This window comes from Equus przewalskii, chromosome 22 (genome assembly GCF_037783145.1).
Source record: "Equus przewalskii isolate Varuska chromosome 22, EquPr2, whole genome shotgun sequence".
In the NCBI taxonomy this organism is placed as follows: domain Eukaryota; kingdom Metazoa; phylum Chordata; class Mammalia; order Perissodactyla; family Equidae; genus Equus; species Equus przewalskii.
The window spans coordinates 9,152,192-9,169,461 of record NC_091852.1 but is presented as its reverse complement, the minus strand read 5'-3'; the positions used below and the strand labels follow the sequence as shown (position 1 = coordinate 9,169,461).

At 47.4% G+C, this 17,270-nt stretch overlaps 1 protein-coding gene across 5 annotated transcripts in view; it reads right to left on the bottom strand.

Annotated features, from left to right (window-relative positions):
- The window catches only part of LOC103555370 (transducin-like enhancer protein 1), an 83,456-nt gene that overhangs the window by 9,854 nt on the left and 56,332 nt on the right, over window positions 1–17,270 (bottom strand). For all 5 annotated transcript variants that reach the window (XM_070590872.1, XM_070590870.1, XM_070590871.1 and 2 more), the window contains 5 exons: window positions 15,306–15,359; window positions 14,713–14,865; window positions 13,209–13,353; window positions 11,980–12,170; window positions 10,567–10,643 (listed from right to left, as the gene is read on the bottom strand). In XM_070590872.1, coding sequence (XP_070446973.1) covers window positions 10,567–10,643; window positions 11,980–12,170; window positions 13,209–13,353; window positions 14,713–14,865; window positions 15,306–15,359 — 620 coding nt within the window. The remainder of the gene's footprint in view (window positions 1–10,566; window positions 10,644–11,979; window positions 12,171–13,208; window positions 13,354–14,712; window positions 14,866–15,305; window positions 15,360–17,270) is intronic.

The following is a 17,270-nucleotide window of genomic DNA, read 5'->3' as shown; positions in this document are numbered from 1 at the left end:
TTACATTTTCATTTTAATCCTAACTAAAATTTTACAAAACAACAGCAAGCACAAAATTGAAAACTAATACAAGATATCAGGTTTTTACTAGCCTGCATATAAAACCCACTTACTTCCTTAAACTTCAAAACAAAATATATGCTACAATCTTCCCTCTATAAAAGCAAAATATCAAATACATGAAGACTTTTAATAGAACTTCCCCTTTCCCTACCAAAGGACACAATCTTAGATATCTGTTATCTCCTGGCAAATTGGTTCCAATAACTAATATTAAATGGCTATTTGGCCCAAATCCTTAATGTTACTCTTAATTTGAATAATTGAGCACACATAATGGGAGCCACACAGAATGTCCTGGGAAATTAATATGCATATAAAACAACTACAGCTCAAAGCCCTTCAGTCACTAAACCACTAAACCTCCTATTTTTTTATCCAACAGTAGTAATGCATCAGCCTACATGATACTTCAGTATACGCACATGACAGTTAACTGAACCTATGCCATCGATTATAGGAAATCTGGAGTTGGAATCAAATAGCCCTTTTATTGCCCTTGAAGATTAAGACCACAAGAACTGGTCTATTCACATTCTGGGAGAATTCTTCAAGGTCCAGTAGCAAGTTATGTGACCCACGTATCGGGCACTATGACCTGGGTCTGACAATAACAAACGAACAGCCAGGTGAAGCTGGAGAAATGACCAGTGAGCTTTTATAAAATAAAACAATCGAATTGACTATATTTTGTAAGAACGGTGGCTGACGCGGGGAAAGAACCTGCCTCTCAAAGCCTTCTGTGCCGTGAGAATAACGGCACATGGGAACATTGGTTTCTCTCAGGCTGCCATAAATCGAGGTGGGCAAAGTTTCCATCAGGCACCCTCTTAGCAGTTCTGGATTTTTAGGGGAAGAAAATTTCATCTTGCTTCAGTTGGAACCCAGCTTATTCTAGAGTTAAATGTTCCAGATTAAAATAGATGCACAAAGTACAGACAGAGAGCTGTATGCACGTCTCTGGAAGACACCCACCTCTCTCCCAGGTGTCCTCTTCTTTAAACCACACAGGAGGTCTGTGATCATCATACTGAGGCAATTTAAAATTGATTCACTGTGCAGCAAACTGCTGCCAGAAGCTGTGAACATTCGTCTGTCCCGGGGGAAACCCATATGGATGTTAATACATCAGTCACAGGGGGCCTGAAGGAGGCCAGGGCTGCCCGCTGTGCTGGAGAGCCTGATGAAACGAACAAACCAGGGTGGCACAAAGGGCCGACGGGTCTCAAAGAGGCATCAACCGGAGGGAAAACCCGGGGAACGAACGAGAGTCTGGAAGCAGTCATTCACCTACAGGAAGAGCAGGAAATGTCTCTGAGAAGAGGCCACAGAGATGGCGCATCGGACGGACGTTACAGAGATCTCAGAAGGAAACGTGCCTTCTCTAGTGATTGAGGAACCTGGACAGGTGAGTTTATCTCAACCAGGAAGGTGAGTTCATAAACAGACAGCTGAGCACTAACAAATCTCTCTCAAGTCTGTATTCAGAGAGAGGCCAGCCACAAAAGAATGCAAACGGAAGGAATGGATTTAGAGAAGTTCAAGCATATTGCAGAATTCATCTACAGCATCAGAAGTGGGAGTGGGGGGACCCTCAACAACTAGAAGGGACACAAGTGGGCTTCGTGGGTGCTCTTGGTGAAAGTCACTGAGCTATACACACAATTCGTGTACTTTTCCATATGTGCATATCAATTTTAAAAGCTTAAATTTATTTATTCAAGAAAAAATGGAGAGGAGAGCTCCTGACCAAAGAACACAGCAGACTAGGGCCACAGCCAGGCTGAGAGCGCAGACTCTGGTGTTAATGGACCTGAGATGCAGAGGTCCCCCTGGCCGGGCTCACTAACTGGTCTTCCTCACTGGCCTAACTACCTGCAGCCTATGGTGTGTCCGTTTTCTGAGCCACAGGATAGAAATAATAATAAAATATTAGCATCATAGGGCGTGTTGTAAGAATTAGAAGAGATACCATGCTCGACACCTGCAGGGGCCTTCAGGAAATGACAGCATCAACATTAAACACCCTGACTTCAAAAGAGGAAAGTGAGGATCAGTTGAATCAAGGGCACTTATCTCAACCAGGGGACAAGGATGAGGGCTAGGAATGTGGAAAGAGACAAAGGTGTGGGGTGGAAGTCAGGAAACCCCAGGGCAAGGAGCAGGCAAGGAAAATCAGGAAAATTTGCAAATCCTAACAGGAGATGGGGAAGACCACACTCAGCAAAGAGCAGAAGAGGATGTCTGGATAGGACCATGGCACCCATGGGGCAGAAAGTAGCAGTGCCTGGGGCCACACTGCTGGGGCCCCCCACCCACATCCAAGGATGCCTCAGAGAACTGAGCCCTGCCGCAGCCAGCTTTCTGCATCAGGCAGCTGCAGAGCAGGGTCTAATTCTGAAATCTTGTTGTAGAACTGAAAAGAATCAAGTCCACTAGACATCACAGATGTAAAAACTGAAGGGAATCAAACATCTGTGCAGGGGACTCTTCATATATTGGGCACACAGCAGAGGCAAAGGAACTCGAAGGAGAGTCCCCATTGGGACTACGAGCTGGAAAACAAGACTGCGTTCCGGGGAAGCAGGTCGTCTTCCCTAGCAGACTGGCTCCTGTTAATAAAACTATGCTGTGTTCTGTGGCCGAAGGAAAACAGGCACTTACACAGTTGTTGATTTGCTGGAAATAGACCAGAACGGCCATGGCAGGATCCAGTAAACAGTAATGAACCACGGACCCTGAAGACAAGGGCTGTGGTCAAGACCCGGCTACGGGAGGGCCTGGCACTCTCGATATGGAATTTCTTGCTGTATTAACAGGTATCAAAAAAAATCCGATCTTGTCAAAACCTTCATTTGCTCTTCAAGCTCTTTGGGGCTCCCAAGGGCTTCACAATTTAGTGTGGATGAACCTTGGTTCACGAGACCTTCCTGTTTCTTAAACTCCCAGACACGGGGAACAATGGGCCAGTCCCCTAAAATATCTCAGGCTGCCACATCTCCAAGCTGCACACAAACTACTTCCTCCCACCTAGCATAGCACCGTCTCCCTCCCTGGGCCTGCCACAACCTCCCCAGGCAGGATGACTCCTCCCTGGGGTCCTGGTTCATCCTATGCATCTCCACCATGGCACACATCACACCGTGACTACTGCTCGCTTGCATGTTTCTGTTTTTCTCACTCCAGAGTTCTTCAGGGCCAGGGGGATGACTTCTCCAGCTAGCACACAGCTGGCACTCAGGAAATGATTCTGAACACAACCCAAGTTGTTTATTGCTACTTAATCACATATAAATTGAGGCATGAAAGGCTGCCCTGGTGAGGAAAGTCAGCTACAAGAAGGTGGACAGTCCTCTGACTCCAGGGTTAGGCCAGCCGACATTTCCCAAGGAACTCCCAGTAGTACCGAATGTCCCTAAAAGATGGAAGCAACTTTCCCAAAGGGGAGCAGCAGGAGCTACAGAGCTGATGTGGACCAAAACAGAAGGCAAGGAAAGCAACTACAGTAAAGGAGTGAAACCCACGGCCCTTCCCCAAGGCTGCAGGGCCCAGGGGACACGGGAACCTTCCAGAGCAAGCTGCGGCAGAAGTGGCCGCAGGTCAAAGGCAACAAGCCCGACCCTGCATGTGGCCACCGAAAAGCACACAATAAAGTAAAAGACAAGGAGACACAGGTTAGAGTTTCATTGGTCACTACTAAGATGTGGGGACCATTTCTAACTTATTTGTTCTCATTTCCCTACTTTTACAAGATGCCCTATAGACGTGACTATTGAAGTAAATGAAGAGACATGGGAAAATACTTCCAGAAAAGTCGGAAGCACAGTATAGATTCAACCTTTGGTTCCCAGGTCACAGGGGAAGCTCACATGCCCTGACTTTGCAGTTAGGGAGAGGGGAGCCATACAGGAGAGGGAACTGGCCCCTTCAGGATTCAAGTCCAGGTCAGGCCAACTACCAGAGCGGGGCTCTAACCTTTACCTTAGCTTCCTCATCGGCACTGCCTTTGACATTCTCACCCCAAGAGGGATGACGGGCCCATCAGGATGGAGAAAGCTGCCCTACACAAAAGAGAACACTGGACATGTCCATATCCTCTGTGTGCTTCATTATGGAGCCCTGGACACAGGAGGCTTTGAGGGCTGGGGCATGTGGCTCATTCTAAGATAGAGGAGAAGAATATACACTGTCATTCTGGAGGATACTCTGAGCCTCAGAAACTAGTATAGTCAAGGTGGTGGCTGGAGGGGCGGGGCAGTATGTGATGTGGGGTCATCAGAAAATCAGAGCCATATCACTCTAAGATTTCAAGGAAAAAATAGGTCCTCAAGTATGTAACATCTACTTAGGGTAAAATCTCCTTCTTTGCCATATAACAAGCTTTACCTTCACTATTTTTTAGGGTCTGGACATCTAACCCCTGACATCTATAAAGTCCTTTACTTCTTTCTCAGGATTTGTACAGTCTGCCCTCTTGGCATCCTCCCAAACAGCAAATAAGCAGATCAAGGTGCAATCCCTACCCTGTTCGAAGACAGCACTTCCACATCAACGGAGGGCTTCAGTAACAAGTAAATTGCACAGCTGCGGACTTCCAAGCATTAAGGTGGGAGATGTGTTTCCTTATTTAGTTGAATACATTACTACCCTTATGTTTTTTAAAAGGCAAACGCAGACTTCTTAAAATCGATATGAAAAAGAAAATGACTAGACAAAGAAAACAAGAAGAGACGGCCTAGTTGACAAACTAGGTGGTCCTCTGGCCAAAGTCAGCATTTATGATTCTGAGTTCTCGACCCTACCCGCTCCATCAATTAAACGTTTCCAAATTTGCAAATGTGCTGGGGCAGCACCAAGGCTCCTATGCAGGACAGATGCAAGAAATATATGAACTGCACTTGGATCTGACACGCTGAAAGTCATTTCTGAAGAGGTGACTAGGGAGGGACAACTGTCCAGCAGCTGCATATAATTCACATCACAAGAAAGGGCCTTGCACCTCAATAGAATCTCAAGAAATCCGCTACAGATCATTAAAGGGTAGAAAAACAGAAGTTAAACTAAAACCCACATGGTGATAATAAGGCACAAAACCAGCATGTTACTTTTAGCATTTAATAGATTAAAAAACACCCAAATGACATAGCAAGTAAAAAGAGCAAGTAAAATTTTCAAAATTAATTCCACTATGTAAACCAGTCGTGGAATCTAGACATGGTCGGGAGGAATCAGAGGCAAGATCAGCACCGGGGAAAGTGGGCGGGAGCTCTGGCCACTGAAAGGTCTTTTGGCTGGAAGCCGGGATGGCCCCTATTTACTGCTGCAAAATGTGTTTTCCTAAGAGGCAATTTTACCCCAAATGTAGTTAAGACTTTCTTTTCCCTTTAGGCTTCAACTCCTAAAAGGTACTTTAAAGATTTATTTAAACACTAAACAAGTGGGTGGGAGATTTCTCAATTACATGTCTAGCATTAAAACACAGGGTGAAGGCACCTGGAACTAAGCTGGAATCTTATGCCAAACTATTATTAGTCTGAGTTATTACTGACCTCTAGGTGCGACTATAGGAGGCAGGGAGAGCGCAGCCCCCAAGTATTTACGGGAAGAAAAGCGTGCTACAGGGCCAGAAAAACAGCTCGAGGGGAAGAGGGCGTAAAGTACGACAAGGAGATGTCAGCCTGGCTAAACTTTGGCATTTTTTTCACCAGTGATCACCAAAAAGCTCAGGGCAGTAAAGTTCCTAAAACTAAAAATGAATTCAAGTTAAGCTGACGAAACAATACCAATTAAATCTGGCCTCGAGGGTTTGGAAACACAGTCAGGGTTACCACTTATAAATCAGCACTCCTTAACTCGCAAAGGCAAATCTGACTCTCCTTTGGAAAGGATGAATCACGGGGTCTTACGCAATCCTGGGGTCGCGCCCACCCAGTCAACACAGCTAACGTTTGTTTACTGGGTATCTGTGCTCCAGGGGACAAGGGGACTTCAGAAGCTCCAATTCTAGTGGGAAGAAGCAGATAGCAATATGACATGGACACACAATTGTAACTCAAGGCCAAAGTGTGAAAAGTGTCACAAGATGTTACTAGGTGCTACTGGAGAGAGATGACAAATGGGAAGGCACCAGCGAAGGTTTCACGAAAAAGGCAGCTACCGAAGTGGTCTTTGAAGGACCGAAAATACTTCCACCGGAAGAGGTGAAGACTGGTGAGAAGGGAAGTTGCTCCAGGTAGGAAGAAGAAGAAAGAGGAAGGAGGAGGGAGGAAGGAGGAGGGAGGAGGGGGAGGAGGAGGAGGAGGAATCTTCAGGGAGTGGGGCATTATCCCATTGGCCAGAGCAAACATGCAAAGAACATAGGACATGAGGCTGGAAAAGCAGGCTGGGGTGATATTCCCAGAGGGGCCCTGAAGGCCACATCAGGAGCTGATAGGTAACTTTTGAAGATCTCTGAGCAAGAAATGGACCAGATCAGAGAAATACTTTAAAAGGGGGAAAACTCATCTAGTATCTTATTGACAAAAGTGGATATAAAACAAGTGAGGATTCTAACAAATAAGAAGACTGGGTAAAAATGGGAGTTAAACGAGGAAGAATCAAAGGCTAAAGTTTGCGTCCAGATGTCAGAGAGAATGGGGATAATGCCCTTAACAAAGATGGAGAAGTTAGGAGAGACTGGTGTGGGAGAGAGGGAAAATGACCAGGCTGGTTGGGAAATCCTATTGGGATCTTAGATCATTTTAACACCAAAAACAAGTAGAGAATAGTGACAATGAGTCATCTTGCTCTAGTCCACTTGGATAAAAACATGTAAGGCCACAGGGCTTTTGCATATGCTGGTTCCCCCACCTAGAGGTTTATGCTCTGCCCCTACAGGGTTAATGCAGCTCAGAAAACACTTCAGAGAATCCTTCCTTGACCCTCCGAGATGGGATCAGCCCATCATACGCTTTCACTGAACAGTGTTCCTCTCTGCCATAGCTTTTATCTCAGCTATAACTATACATTTATTTTTGTGATTACTTGATTAATGTTGTCTCTCCATCACTAAGCTGTGAGCTCCTAAAAGGTCCCCCTTCTGCCTATGCAGCAGGTCTGGATGAAATCTGTGGAAGAGAGGACAGGAGGGAGGTGACTATCTAGACTGTACTGAGCAGATGGGGGTCTGGGGGAGATCTGAAAGCACATCCCACAAGACAGGGCTGAAGCAATGGACCTACGCAGTCAGAAGAGATGCCTCGTGGAGAGATGGTGGTCCCCAGTATCTGCAGAGCTGTCATGAGGATGATGGATTCGCAGCTCCCTGTGTGGTCTCCAGGGGTAGGAAAGAACCAGGATTGATGGGTGAAAGTTCCAGGGAGACAGATCTCTGCTCAAGGGCTGGAAGAGCTTTCACGCAGCCAGGGAAAACAGACTGCTCAGGGAGGCAGCAAGTCCCTGTCACTAAGACAGGCTGGGTCAGAGGCAGAGAGCCTCGTGGTGAGGCTGTCGTAGGAGACTTGAGCCACAGGTGAGCATTTATATACTAGAGGTGCTTTGAGGTCCCTTGAGCCCCTACTGAACTCTGCTGGCTGTCAAACTCTTAGGAGGCACTCTTCCAGTTTGCATGCGAATCCCTCCAGCTCCCTCTTTGCGCCGGGAGCATGCTGTCCCCCTCATCCCCTCTACCTGCAACAGCCCACTCTCACTGCCCGCTCCACCCTGTGGGCTTATTCCTTCCTGCACATGCTCCAGCTGTCAGTGTATCTGCCTCGCCCAAAGGAAGCCTCTCCTTCCTGATTCTGGTCACTCCACACAGCTGCCTAGGACGCACTGCTCTGCCTTCACAGTACTGAGGACTTAGCACAAACTTAACTCCAGTGTTTACTGTTCCTTTCACATTTCCAACATATCAGTAGGCCTCCCAAAGCGGGGAAGATGAGCATTCTCATTCTCGGAGCATGCCCAGCATCCAGCACAAAGCCTGACACACTTCTTGCTCAAAAACAGCCAGGAATAGCCATCCGACCGCCCTACCCAAATATTATTTCGATTGGTATTTCTCAGAGAATGACACTTGCAAAACCTTTACCACCTTGTCTGCCCCCCCCGGACATACTGGCTTGTCACCATTTCTTTAAGTGCCTCAGCCTGATGCTGTTCAAGTGTGGTCTGCAGACCCTTGCTGCTGTCCGCGGTGAGGGGAGCTCACTCCTCAAGAGTCAGTGTCAAGAAACTTGACACAGCAGCTTAACGGAGTCAGTCCACGAAGGCTGACTCTTGTAAAAAACAAAAAATTGGGACTTGCATTTTGTATCTGTCTTCCCCTATTCATCTGTGTTGTATGTAACAAGAGTATCAATCTTTGCCATATTGGGAAAAAACTAGTCTGTCATCATAGACACTTGAGAAGCCCTGCCTCAGGCAGCATCACTTCACTAACGGGTGAGAACCGCGAGTCCTCTCAAACTGATTAACAGATTAACACGCGGCCTGAGACTGTGTAGCCCAGACCCTGGCGACAGTGGGGAAGTTCATTTTACCCTCTGATGTTAATTAATTCCTCACATAATGGGGCTCACCTCAACTTTGAAAGAGAATCCTAAAAAGAGAAATCCAGAAAGAGAACTTCTCCCCCAAGGGGAGAAAAGCACCTCATAGGGGAGTCTCACAACTCTGCCTCTGTGCCCACTGTCCTCGTCCCTTGGCACATCGTATCCTGGTTTATGCAGCTGTGAACGCAAATCCAAGGGGCTCACAAGCCAAGGACATGAATATCTTAGCTCTAATAAGCATGACACCAGCACTGTCATTCACTGGTTTCAAGTTTGTGGCTAATCGCGTTGTTAACATACACAACATATACAAACACACGGACAAATGAAAACATAAGGAACTGGGTCTGCGGTCACTGTCCCTCGAGACCAGCACTGCAGCTCATCCCTCCGCCCGTCTCCCCACATCTGCCCACATCCCACATTCAAGGTGGAGTCTTGCAGGCTGGACACGCCCCACACCTGACGCTAGAGACTGGCTTTCCCTAATGGTCAGTTGAACTTGGCCTGACTTGCCTATTATTTCCCCCGAAGATTCATCAGTTACTATTAATTATTGCCTCCTGTCACAACATTTCTTGTTTGCCCTGTATCCACTCACCAGTCAGTGGAACACACAACAGCTACACTGCCAGCAACCACATATAAGACAAACCCCGAAGTGCCCTGGGACATCCCGGACTGGACGTGGGGGGCACGCCCAGGAAAACACACGAGACAACAGTTCATGGGAATTTAATCAGAAGAGATCCACTGGGTAAGTAAGCTTTGCGACACTCCCCAATCCTGCTCTTCCCTGGGCCTATGTGTCACCTTAAATCCTTTCTAGCGTAGACAGATGCCTCATTTCATCATGAATCAAATTATGGTAAAATAGACATTATAATGCATGAAAAGTGGAGCGATGGGCGTCTGCTTTCCTAAAAGCAGATGATGGGGTAAAGAATTCCATTTTTCCTCATGCTACTGGCTTATTTGAAACAAGCCTCCAATCAGAAACCACATGAGGATGACCGAGCAGTTGGGTGGACACTCAAAAAAATGCAATAATGCAATATGCCACAGATATACAAATAAAAGCTGAAAGCAACCACACAAAGGAAGAGGATATAACAAAATAAACGGAAGGCCTATGACATACACCTCTATTTAGAAAAATCACCGTTGGAAAAGGCTTTCTGCCATCTTTGCTGGGAAGACAGACCCTCGTATTTCAATTTCGCTTTATACAAAAATTAAGAAATTTACGAATTCTTTGAAAGTACGTTTCTAATTACTACCATTATGGAAAGCAAGTGATTTTAAGCAACCCTGGAAGATTAACTGACAAGGTTTTTCAAATTCTGGATGCTCTTTTGCCCTAGAACATATCTTCTTGCTTCCCCACACAGCCGTTTTGCATTTTGTAATTCTGGACCTCTCGGAGTAAGGCACTCATCAAAACTTGACTTGAGGATGAACCTCAGCTGCTGGCATCGAACAGGGCCTGCCCTTCACACAGGTCTCATTCCCACCGAAAGAAGGCAAAGGTGGCACTGAGCTGGGTAAAGAGACAACACATTTCCAATTTCTGAGATTTCCAGAGTCTGTGACAGCTTACTGCCCACCACACAGTCCTGGTGAAAATCTCCAGCGGCCACCCTCTAGCCAAATGGCAGAGCAGAGCAGCCTTCTGAAGAAGGGTCAGGCAAGGAGGGCCAACCACCCCCGGTTCTTGCCGCCCTCCTCATCCCTGTCTCCAACAGCTTCTCTCCGGAAATAACTAAACGCATGAAATCACCCACAGGGAGAAGACAGAGGCGTGACACCTACAGGGTGCCTATTTATAGAGAGTGTTAACACTCCTCAGGAAAAGACACCAGAAATCTCCTTGGAAACCCCGAGCCTGTGCTCCCTGTGGAATTCAAGTCTGCTAACACCCATGACTAAGAAACTGCCTTTAAAACAAAACCGAAGGGTTAGAGGTACTTACGGTTTCCCCCCAGGGATTCCTGCCAGGTTTGGAGGGATCGTAGGTACTCTCATGTGAGGAGGAGGATCAAACCCGACCTGGGAACAAAAGAAGGCATCGCAGACTCCAGGGACGCAGAGCAGGCCCCTTGTGAACATCTCTAAAGACTTTTCCCTGGAAACTCACAGATCCCCAAAGCAACAGAAACAGAAACAGAAACAGTAACATGTGCTGGCATTTTTCAGACTGAAAACTTATAATACAAGAAGCAACAGAACCACCTCTAAACATACTTCTTGCCATGGGCGGAGGGATGGAGTGTGAGCTCTGGCACTGAGGACCCGCTGCCCACGCGAATAGTCCCCTGCACTCAGCATGTTCTGCCTCGCCCGAACAGGTACAGGGCGTACACTGTCGGACTCAGGATTTCTCAACCCTGGCACCATCCATGCTTCGGGCGGACAGGTCTTTGCGGGAGGGGCTGTCCTGGGCCTGGTGGGGTGTTTAGCAGCATTCCTGGCCTCCACCCTTAATAGCATCCCCTAGTTGTGAAAAAGTGTCTCCAGCTATCCCCAAATGTCCCTAGGGAGCAAATTTGCCCCCAGTTTCATCCCACTGGTCTAAGTGAATGCTCAAGGCTTCACACTGAGTTTGAGCACCCTGCTGACGGCATCCAGGCCCTCAGCTGCCCACTTTGCTGTCAACAGTCTTGCCCTCCACTGCACAGCCTTTCTAACCAGTGCAACATAAGGGAAAACAACGAACTGTAGTATCCCCCCAAGTGATTGGAGGTAATGCTATTTGAAACTGGGAGAGGACAGAAATGCACGTGAAATACTGCAAACAGCGGAGAGAAATGACTGGGGGACTCTCCTTTGCTATGGGTTATGAGTCCTGTCAATTTTACCCTTCCCGTGCAGTTTCATATCTTCCCCGTCAAAAATGAGGCCATTTCCACAGTGACGGAAGGCAAGGTGAGAAAAGGAGCCCCTGCCCCAAGGTTTCAGCTCCTCTGTGTTCCTGCCTCCTGCACAGAGACCACTTCTCACACCTAAGCCATGCTGCTGGGTTTAAGGAATGCTACAGGCACGGAAAGAAAACTACAGCTCCTCGAATATGTTTTCCTAAGAATTAAGCAGAATAAAAGGAAACGAATGAAAAAGCTCCTGTGAGCTCCTTGAGTCATTCCATCGCCTCCCCGCACCAAAAAAAATCTGCTTTGGTGGGAGAAAACCAGATGTCCCCCGACCCGCTGAGGTAGCTCCCAAACACTGCCTTTTTTCATCCACACAAACAGTAAAACAAAAAGCGACTGGCCCCGACTTAATGCGGCGGCATGTGGATGAAGGCAGCGGCCAGGGACACCGGGTCGTTGCTCCAAGGCGTGGGGGCTGCCCCCCACCCGCGCCCCGCATCCCCAGCCCGCATCCCTACCATCGGGGAGCGCCCATAGGCCACCACGGCGGCGGCGGCAGCGGCCGCGCTCATCTGCGGGGACATGTTGTGGAGGCTGGCGTAGGCGGCGCCGGGGCTGGTCAGCTCGCCGTTCATGCCGGCGTGGGGCACCATCCCGAAGGGCGCGGGGTACGGGCCGGGCACCGCCAGGGGCGTCCTCAGGCCGGCCGCTGCAAGGAAGCACAAGCCGCACGTGACTCGACTGGCCGCTCAGGTCCACTCTGACCGGCGGTTCCAGGGTCATCTTTAGTGCCCTTCTTTAGGGGGGAAGGAGAAAGAGGGGAGGGCTTGGGGGATGGGGGTGGGATCACCTCCAATTCACACAGAGGGTCGCTTCTTCCTCATAGCAGAATTCACCTCCATTGGGGAAAGAACAGACCCCAGGGGAGCACTGCCCACACGCTTTCTCCTTGTACACTTGGCGGCCAGGGAAAGCAGGCAGACGCAGGAGCATCACTGTGAGCGACTCACAGAAGGCAAACCAAGGCATAGACACCACCTGCTTACTTTGACAACTTCATAAGCAAGTTTTCTTGATAAAATCCAAGATTCCTCCCTCAGTCTGGACGTTCCATTCCCTGGTACCAATTCCAAATGAAAACCCGAGTGTGGGTTTACTAAAACTAAAGCTCGGGTTTAGGAGGAATATGCTGGGGCCGATTTTCCTCCGGGCCCAGGGAGTTACTTTTTTCCTTTCCCAGGGAGGAAGGTTAAGTGAAACGGTGCGAGTTTATTCACGGGCTGGAGTCTCAGGGAAACCCTCCCAGTTTCTCCTGAAGGAGAGACCCGCAGTTCCTGAGGGATGCGCTGGCAGAAACCCGGCCAACTCAAGGAGGCAAAAGGCTCACTCGTCCGGCCAGACCAGCCAGGTCAGCCAACATTAGTGAACCCAGGCACACAACAATAGTTTGGTAAGGAGCTTACATGCGGAATAATTATCAGAAACTTTATTGAAGTCCCTAGGATTTGGATTATTTGGAAATAAAAGAAAAGCCAAATGTAAATAGTTGGAGACCAAACAGGGTGCAGCTGCCGAAACCCAAGGACAAACATCTGTTTCTTATCATGGCTGCTCGGAGACAGGAAGGAGGGAGACAGGCAGTAAGTGCATTTCGTATTCACGGGGAAACTGCACCACGAGATGAACAGGCGACGAATCAGGCTGGGAAAGGGAAAAACAAAAAGCACAGCAAGAGGCGATGCTCTACCCGCTTGGTTAACGAGGGGGTCCATGGCTGGAGGCTTGCCGAGGCCTGGACGGAGTCCTGGAGTGGCGCTGGTGCCCGGCGTTGGCATGTCGCTCCGAGGCGTCGGTGTGCTGGATTTCAGAACAGGCGTGCTGGCTTTTTCATGCTGGTATCATTAAACAAATTAAATGAGTATTATTTTTAATCCAAGCCATATTACACAATTTATCACAACAGCAGCTGGGACACTGGGCACCTTCTAGCTACTCCCTCAGCCAATTTCCATAAATCCACACAATGTTGACAGCATTAACTTGCGAGCGAGAAATGTTGACCTTTCCTCTTCCTGCCAGAATTAAAACTCGAGCTAGAGACACAGAACATGATCACACTTCTTCCTCCGCAGATTTTATTTTAAAAAGTATTTTTCCATCAGGCTTGTGGACTTTGGATCCAGGCCAAGTTAGGATGATGACCACCCGGAGAAAAGTTCCTGGTCATCAGAAACAAATGTCCCGGGTACCAAGAATGCCAGAGGGAGGCTGCCTTTTCTCATCTTGCCTTTTAGTGGCAGTGGGACTGAGATGCACGGTGAGACAGCTGGGCCATCGATCTGATGAGAAGCAAACCAGCAGCTCAGAGGCCAAAGCCTAAACTAGTCCTATCATTTTGTGAGATGTGCCTGAAAAAAGAACCCTTTGGAGTTAAGTGTCACCACCCACCTGCCTCCATAACCAGTGAGGACCCACTAGTGCAGGGGCCTTCAGGGGTCGAGACAAGGACAGGCTTACGGGGCACCTTCTTCTGCCTCTCGACCTTGCCTGGCCTAGAATCACAGTCAGAAGCGCTGCGGTGTAGCAGAGAGCATGGGCTGGAGAGACCCCAGCTCCTCTGGCCTTGGATCTGACAGGCCATGGAAACATGGCAAGAACCTTAAGCTTTCCTCGCCATCAGTGAAATGGGATAATGCCTGGGGACTGTGTAAGGACTAACTTATTGGAGTTAAGAGCTGACACATTCTACAGTGTTTGCTGAATGACTGAAAGGATGAACAGGTTCTGAGTCACCCCCCCTCCCTCTACCAGTTCCAGGTTTCCTGGGTGCTGCCTCCAGTAGGTCACCATTCTGACCAGCAACCCAATCACAATCAGCCCCGACAGGAGGGGTCTGCCTAAAGCCAGGTGAAATGGACGCTTAAGACAATGAGGACTTCTCAGGACTTAAGAGGTTTGAACTGTGTGCCAAATGGGAAGTTCAGAGAGCCTGAGCCAGGAACACATCCCCCAAGTGAGAGGCAACAGACACAGAGGCTTGTTCTCTAATCACAGCCTCAAACAGACGACGGAGGGGGAAAAGTAAACACAGCGTGGGGACAAAGAGCAGAAGGATGAGTTTCACTTTGAAATATTTAAAAATACAACTCTCAATCAGTAAAACCCCCACGTCGCAGATATGTTAGGGTCCTGTGGTCCACAAAGGAAAAGAAATACTGCTCAATAGGCAAGTGACAGTTCTTACCACCTACCAAGCTCATTTCTTTGGATTTCAAGGAAGTGGAGCTCCCCGAGGAGGCCGTGGACGCCGGGCTGCTGGAAGCATCCTTCTTTAGCAGGCGGTTTTTGTCGATTCCGTTTTCCCGGGGTGAGTGGGCGGGGCTTGCTCGCGGAGAAGAAGGGTCCTTAACAAGCATAAGCAAAGTTTTCAGGATTCCGCTTACAGTGCATAGACACTCTACTTCCACACTCATTCTCTAAATTAAAGGAGCATGCTGAAAGCCTTTTAGATTTGGGGGGCTTGGGGTATACACCCTCACAACACTGTTAGAATGAACAGGATGGTGTTTGCAAACACACCCACGAAGACACCATAAAGAAAAAACCTACAAGTAATCAGATCCCTTCTCATGCTCAAATACTTTGCTTAGAGGGCACACTGGAGAGGACAGGACTAGGGGAACAGATTGGTTTTAAACGAAATAGAAGTTCGAGTCAGGCCATTATTGCTCCGTCCATGAACAACCATTAGGCTCTAAACATACGAAGTCGTAAGAACCCACAACACCATGGCTCCACTTCCTTTCTCGCACAAACTACTCTAAAAATAAAGTTTGATGGTTACCTCATTAGACACATCCACAACTAAGTTGTCATCGCTTTTGTCACCATCGCTGTCCTAGAGAAAAAAAATTTTAACGCCGTTTATTAAAGGGTTTGAGGCCCAGTTCAATCTTTTTCTCTAGTTCTTGGTAGCAGACAGGGCAAAAATATGACCTGGGATGGCCTGTGGGCTCCCTTCCAGACTGCCTGGCCCCTTCTCATCTGCCTTGGGGCCATGCAAAGCCTGGGGCAGGAATGCTGCTGCAGTAACATATCAGCTATACAACCCCAACTTGCGTACAGGTGACGTCAAGTTGCAAAACCCTTGGCACGTAGTAAGGACAAGTCGGCAACAGCGCTATCTCTCTTACAATCTGAAGTCCATAAGTACTTCGAGCAGAGCTCTTTTCCCGCTGGATTTCAAACCAAGTACATAATTTCATGTCACTGCTCTTATGTGTATCACCCTGAAGACAGACAACAAATCTAGTGTTCATAGATAATTCGTAATTATAGAGACAAACTTAAACCATGTTCCCAGGGGGCTGCTAATTACTGCAAAAAATAAAACAGAACAAACAAAAAACTAAACAACAAAACTAGCTATTGGCTGGAATAAGGTACCAAGGTCTACCCTCACGTTAGGCATAAAGATCTTCGGCGATCAGCTCGGAATCTTTGGGACAGAGAAACGGAAGACAGGATGGAACCTCTGGAGGGCTCCAGCATCCTGCATCACGGCTTTTACTGTCGCTTCATAAAGCCATAAAATTTGCTAATCAGAGACTCTCTAAAGTTGCATTGAGTTTGAAAAAGGTTCAGAAAAGCTGTTCAATTTAATAATGTCATCAGCCTGCATCCGGTTCAGGGCAGACTGAAAATGTCTAATTTCTCAGCCAAAAGGCCTAGTGTCTTTCAGTGCAGAGTAATACAATGGGCAGGTGGAAAAAGCAGGACAACCCGATGGGCCCGAATTCTCCAAAACAAGCAGGCCCCTAGTTTATGATCTAAACAATCCTTTTCCTGATGTTGTTGTCAAATTACGAATATACATGTGATGTTTGAGAAATATTAGCACAAATGCAAATATTCCTGCTTGGCTTTCCGTGGTCCCCAAGTCCAGCTAGAAAGCTACTCTCAACTTTAAATTCATGTCATGAACGTGTTTTCTAACCATACGAGAGCATTACACGTCGGAGACACAAATTTCTTTCTTCAGTAATGTGTTACTACATGTACTTTTGTCACTGTTATAAAGGCACCATGTAATTCACTAGTAACAGCATAAAATTACAACCAATGAGGAAGCCTGGGTAATTTAAAATACTCTATTCAAAGAAATATTTTCATGCAATAAAAAAAATTAATACTAAAGAAAATTTGTTTTCTCTTAGTAAAGCCCATAGAAAAGCATAAATGTTTCCTCCAGGTGTTAGGAACTCAAGGGTGGTGTTGGTGAAATAAATATAAGCTAAAAGGGTTTCTCTGTCAGAAAAAAAAAAAAAATTTAATGGTTAATGTAGTGTATTAACCAAACTGGCAAAATGTAGCAAATTTGTTTATTACAATGGAACTATGAAGTGAGTCCTTAAGTATTCTGCAATTTAAATCTTAGCTTAGTAATGGACTCTCCTGCAAATACAAACCCTCAGAGTAGACACCTGTCGTCAAAGATCTAAGGTCTGAGACCTTTGTCCCAGATTCTCCAACATCGTCTCATATTAGGTCCCCCCCTTTTTTGCTTTTCCCCGAGGAAGATTGGTCCTGGGGTAACATCTGTGCCAGTCTTCCTCTATTTTGTATGTGGGTCACCACCACAGCATGACCACCAACGAGCAGTATATATCTGCACCCGGGAACTTTCAACCACCTTTACCACTAGACGTACCTCGTACAAGCGGGTTACAAAACAGTCACGCAGAGCTATGGAGTATCATCTCTCACCAGTAAGTAACGTATGCCCACGAGCCTCATGCAGAACAACTCG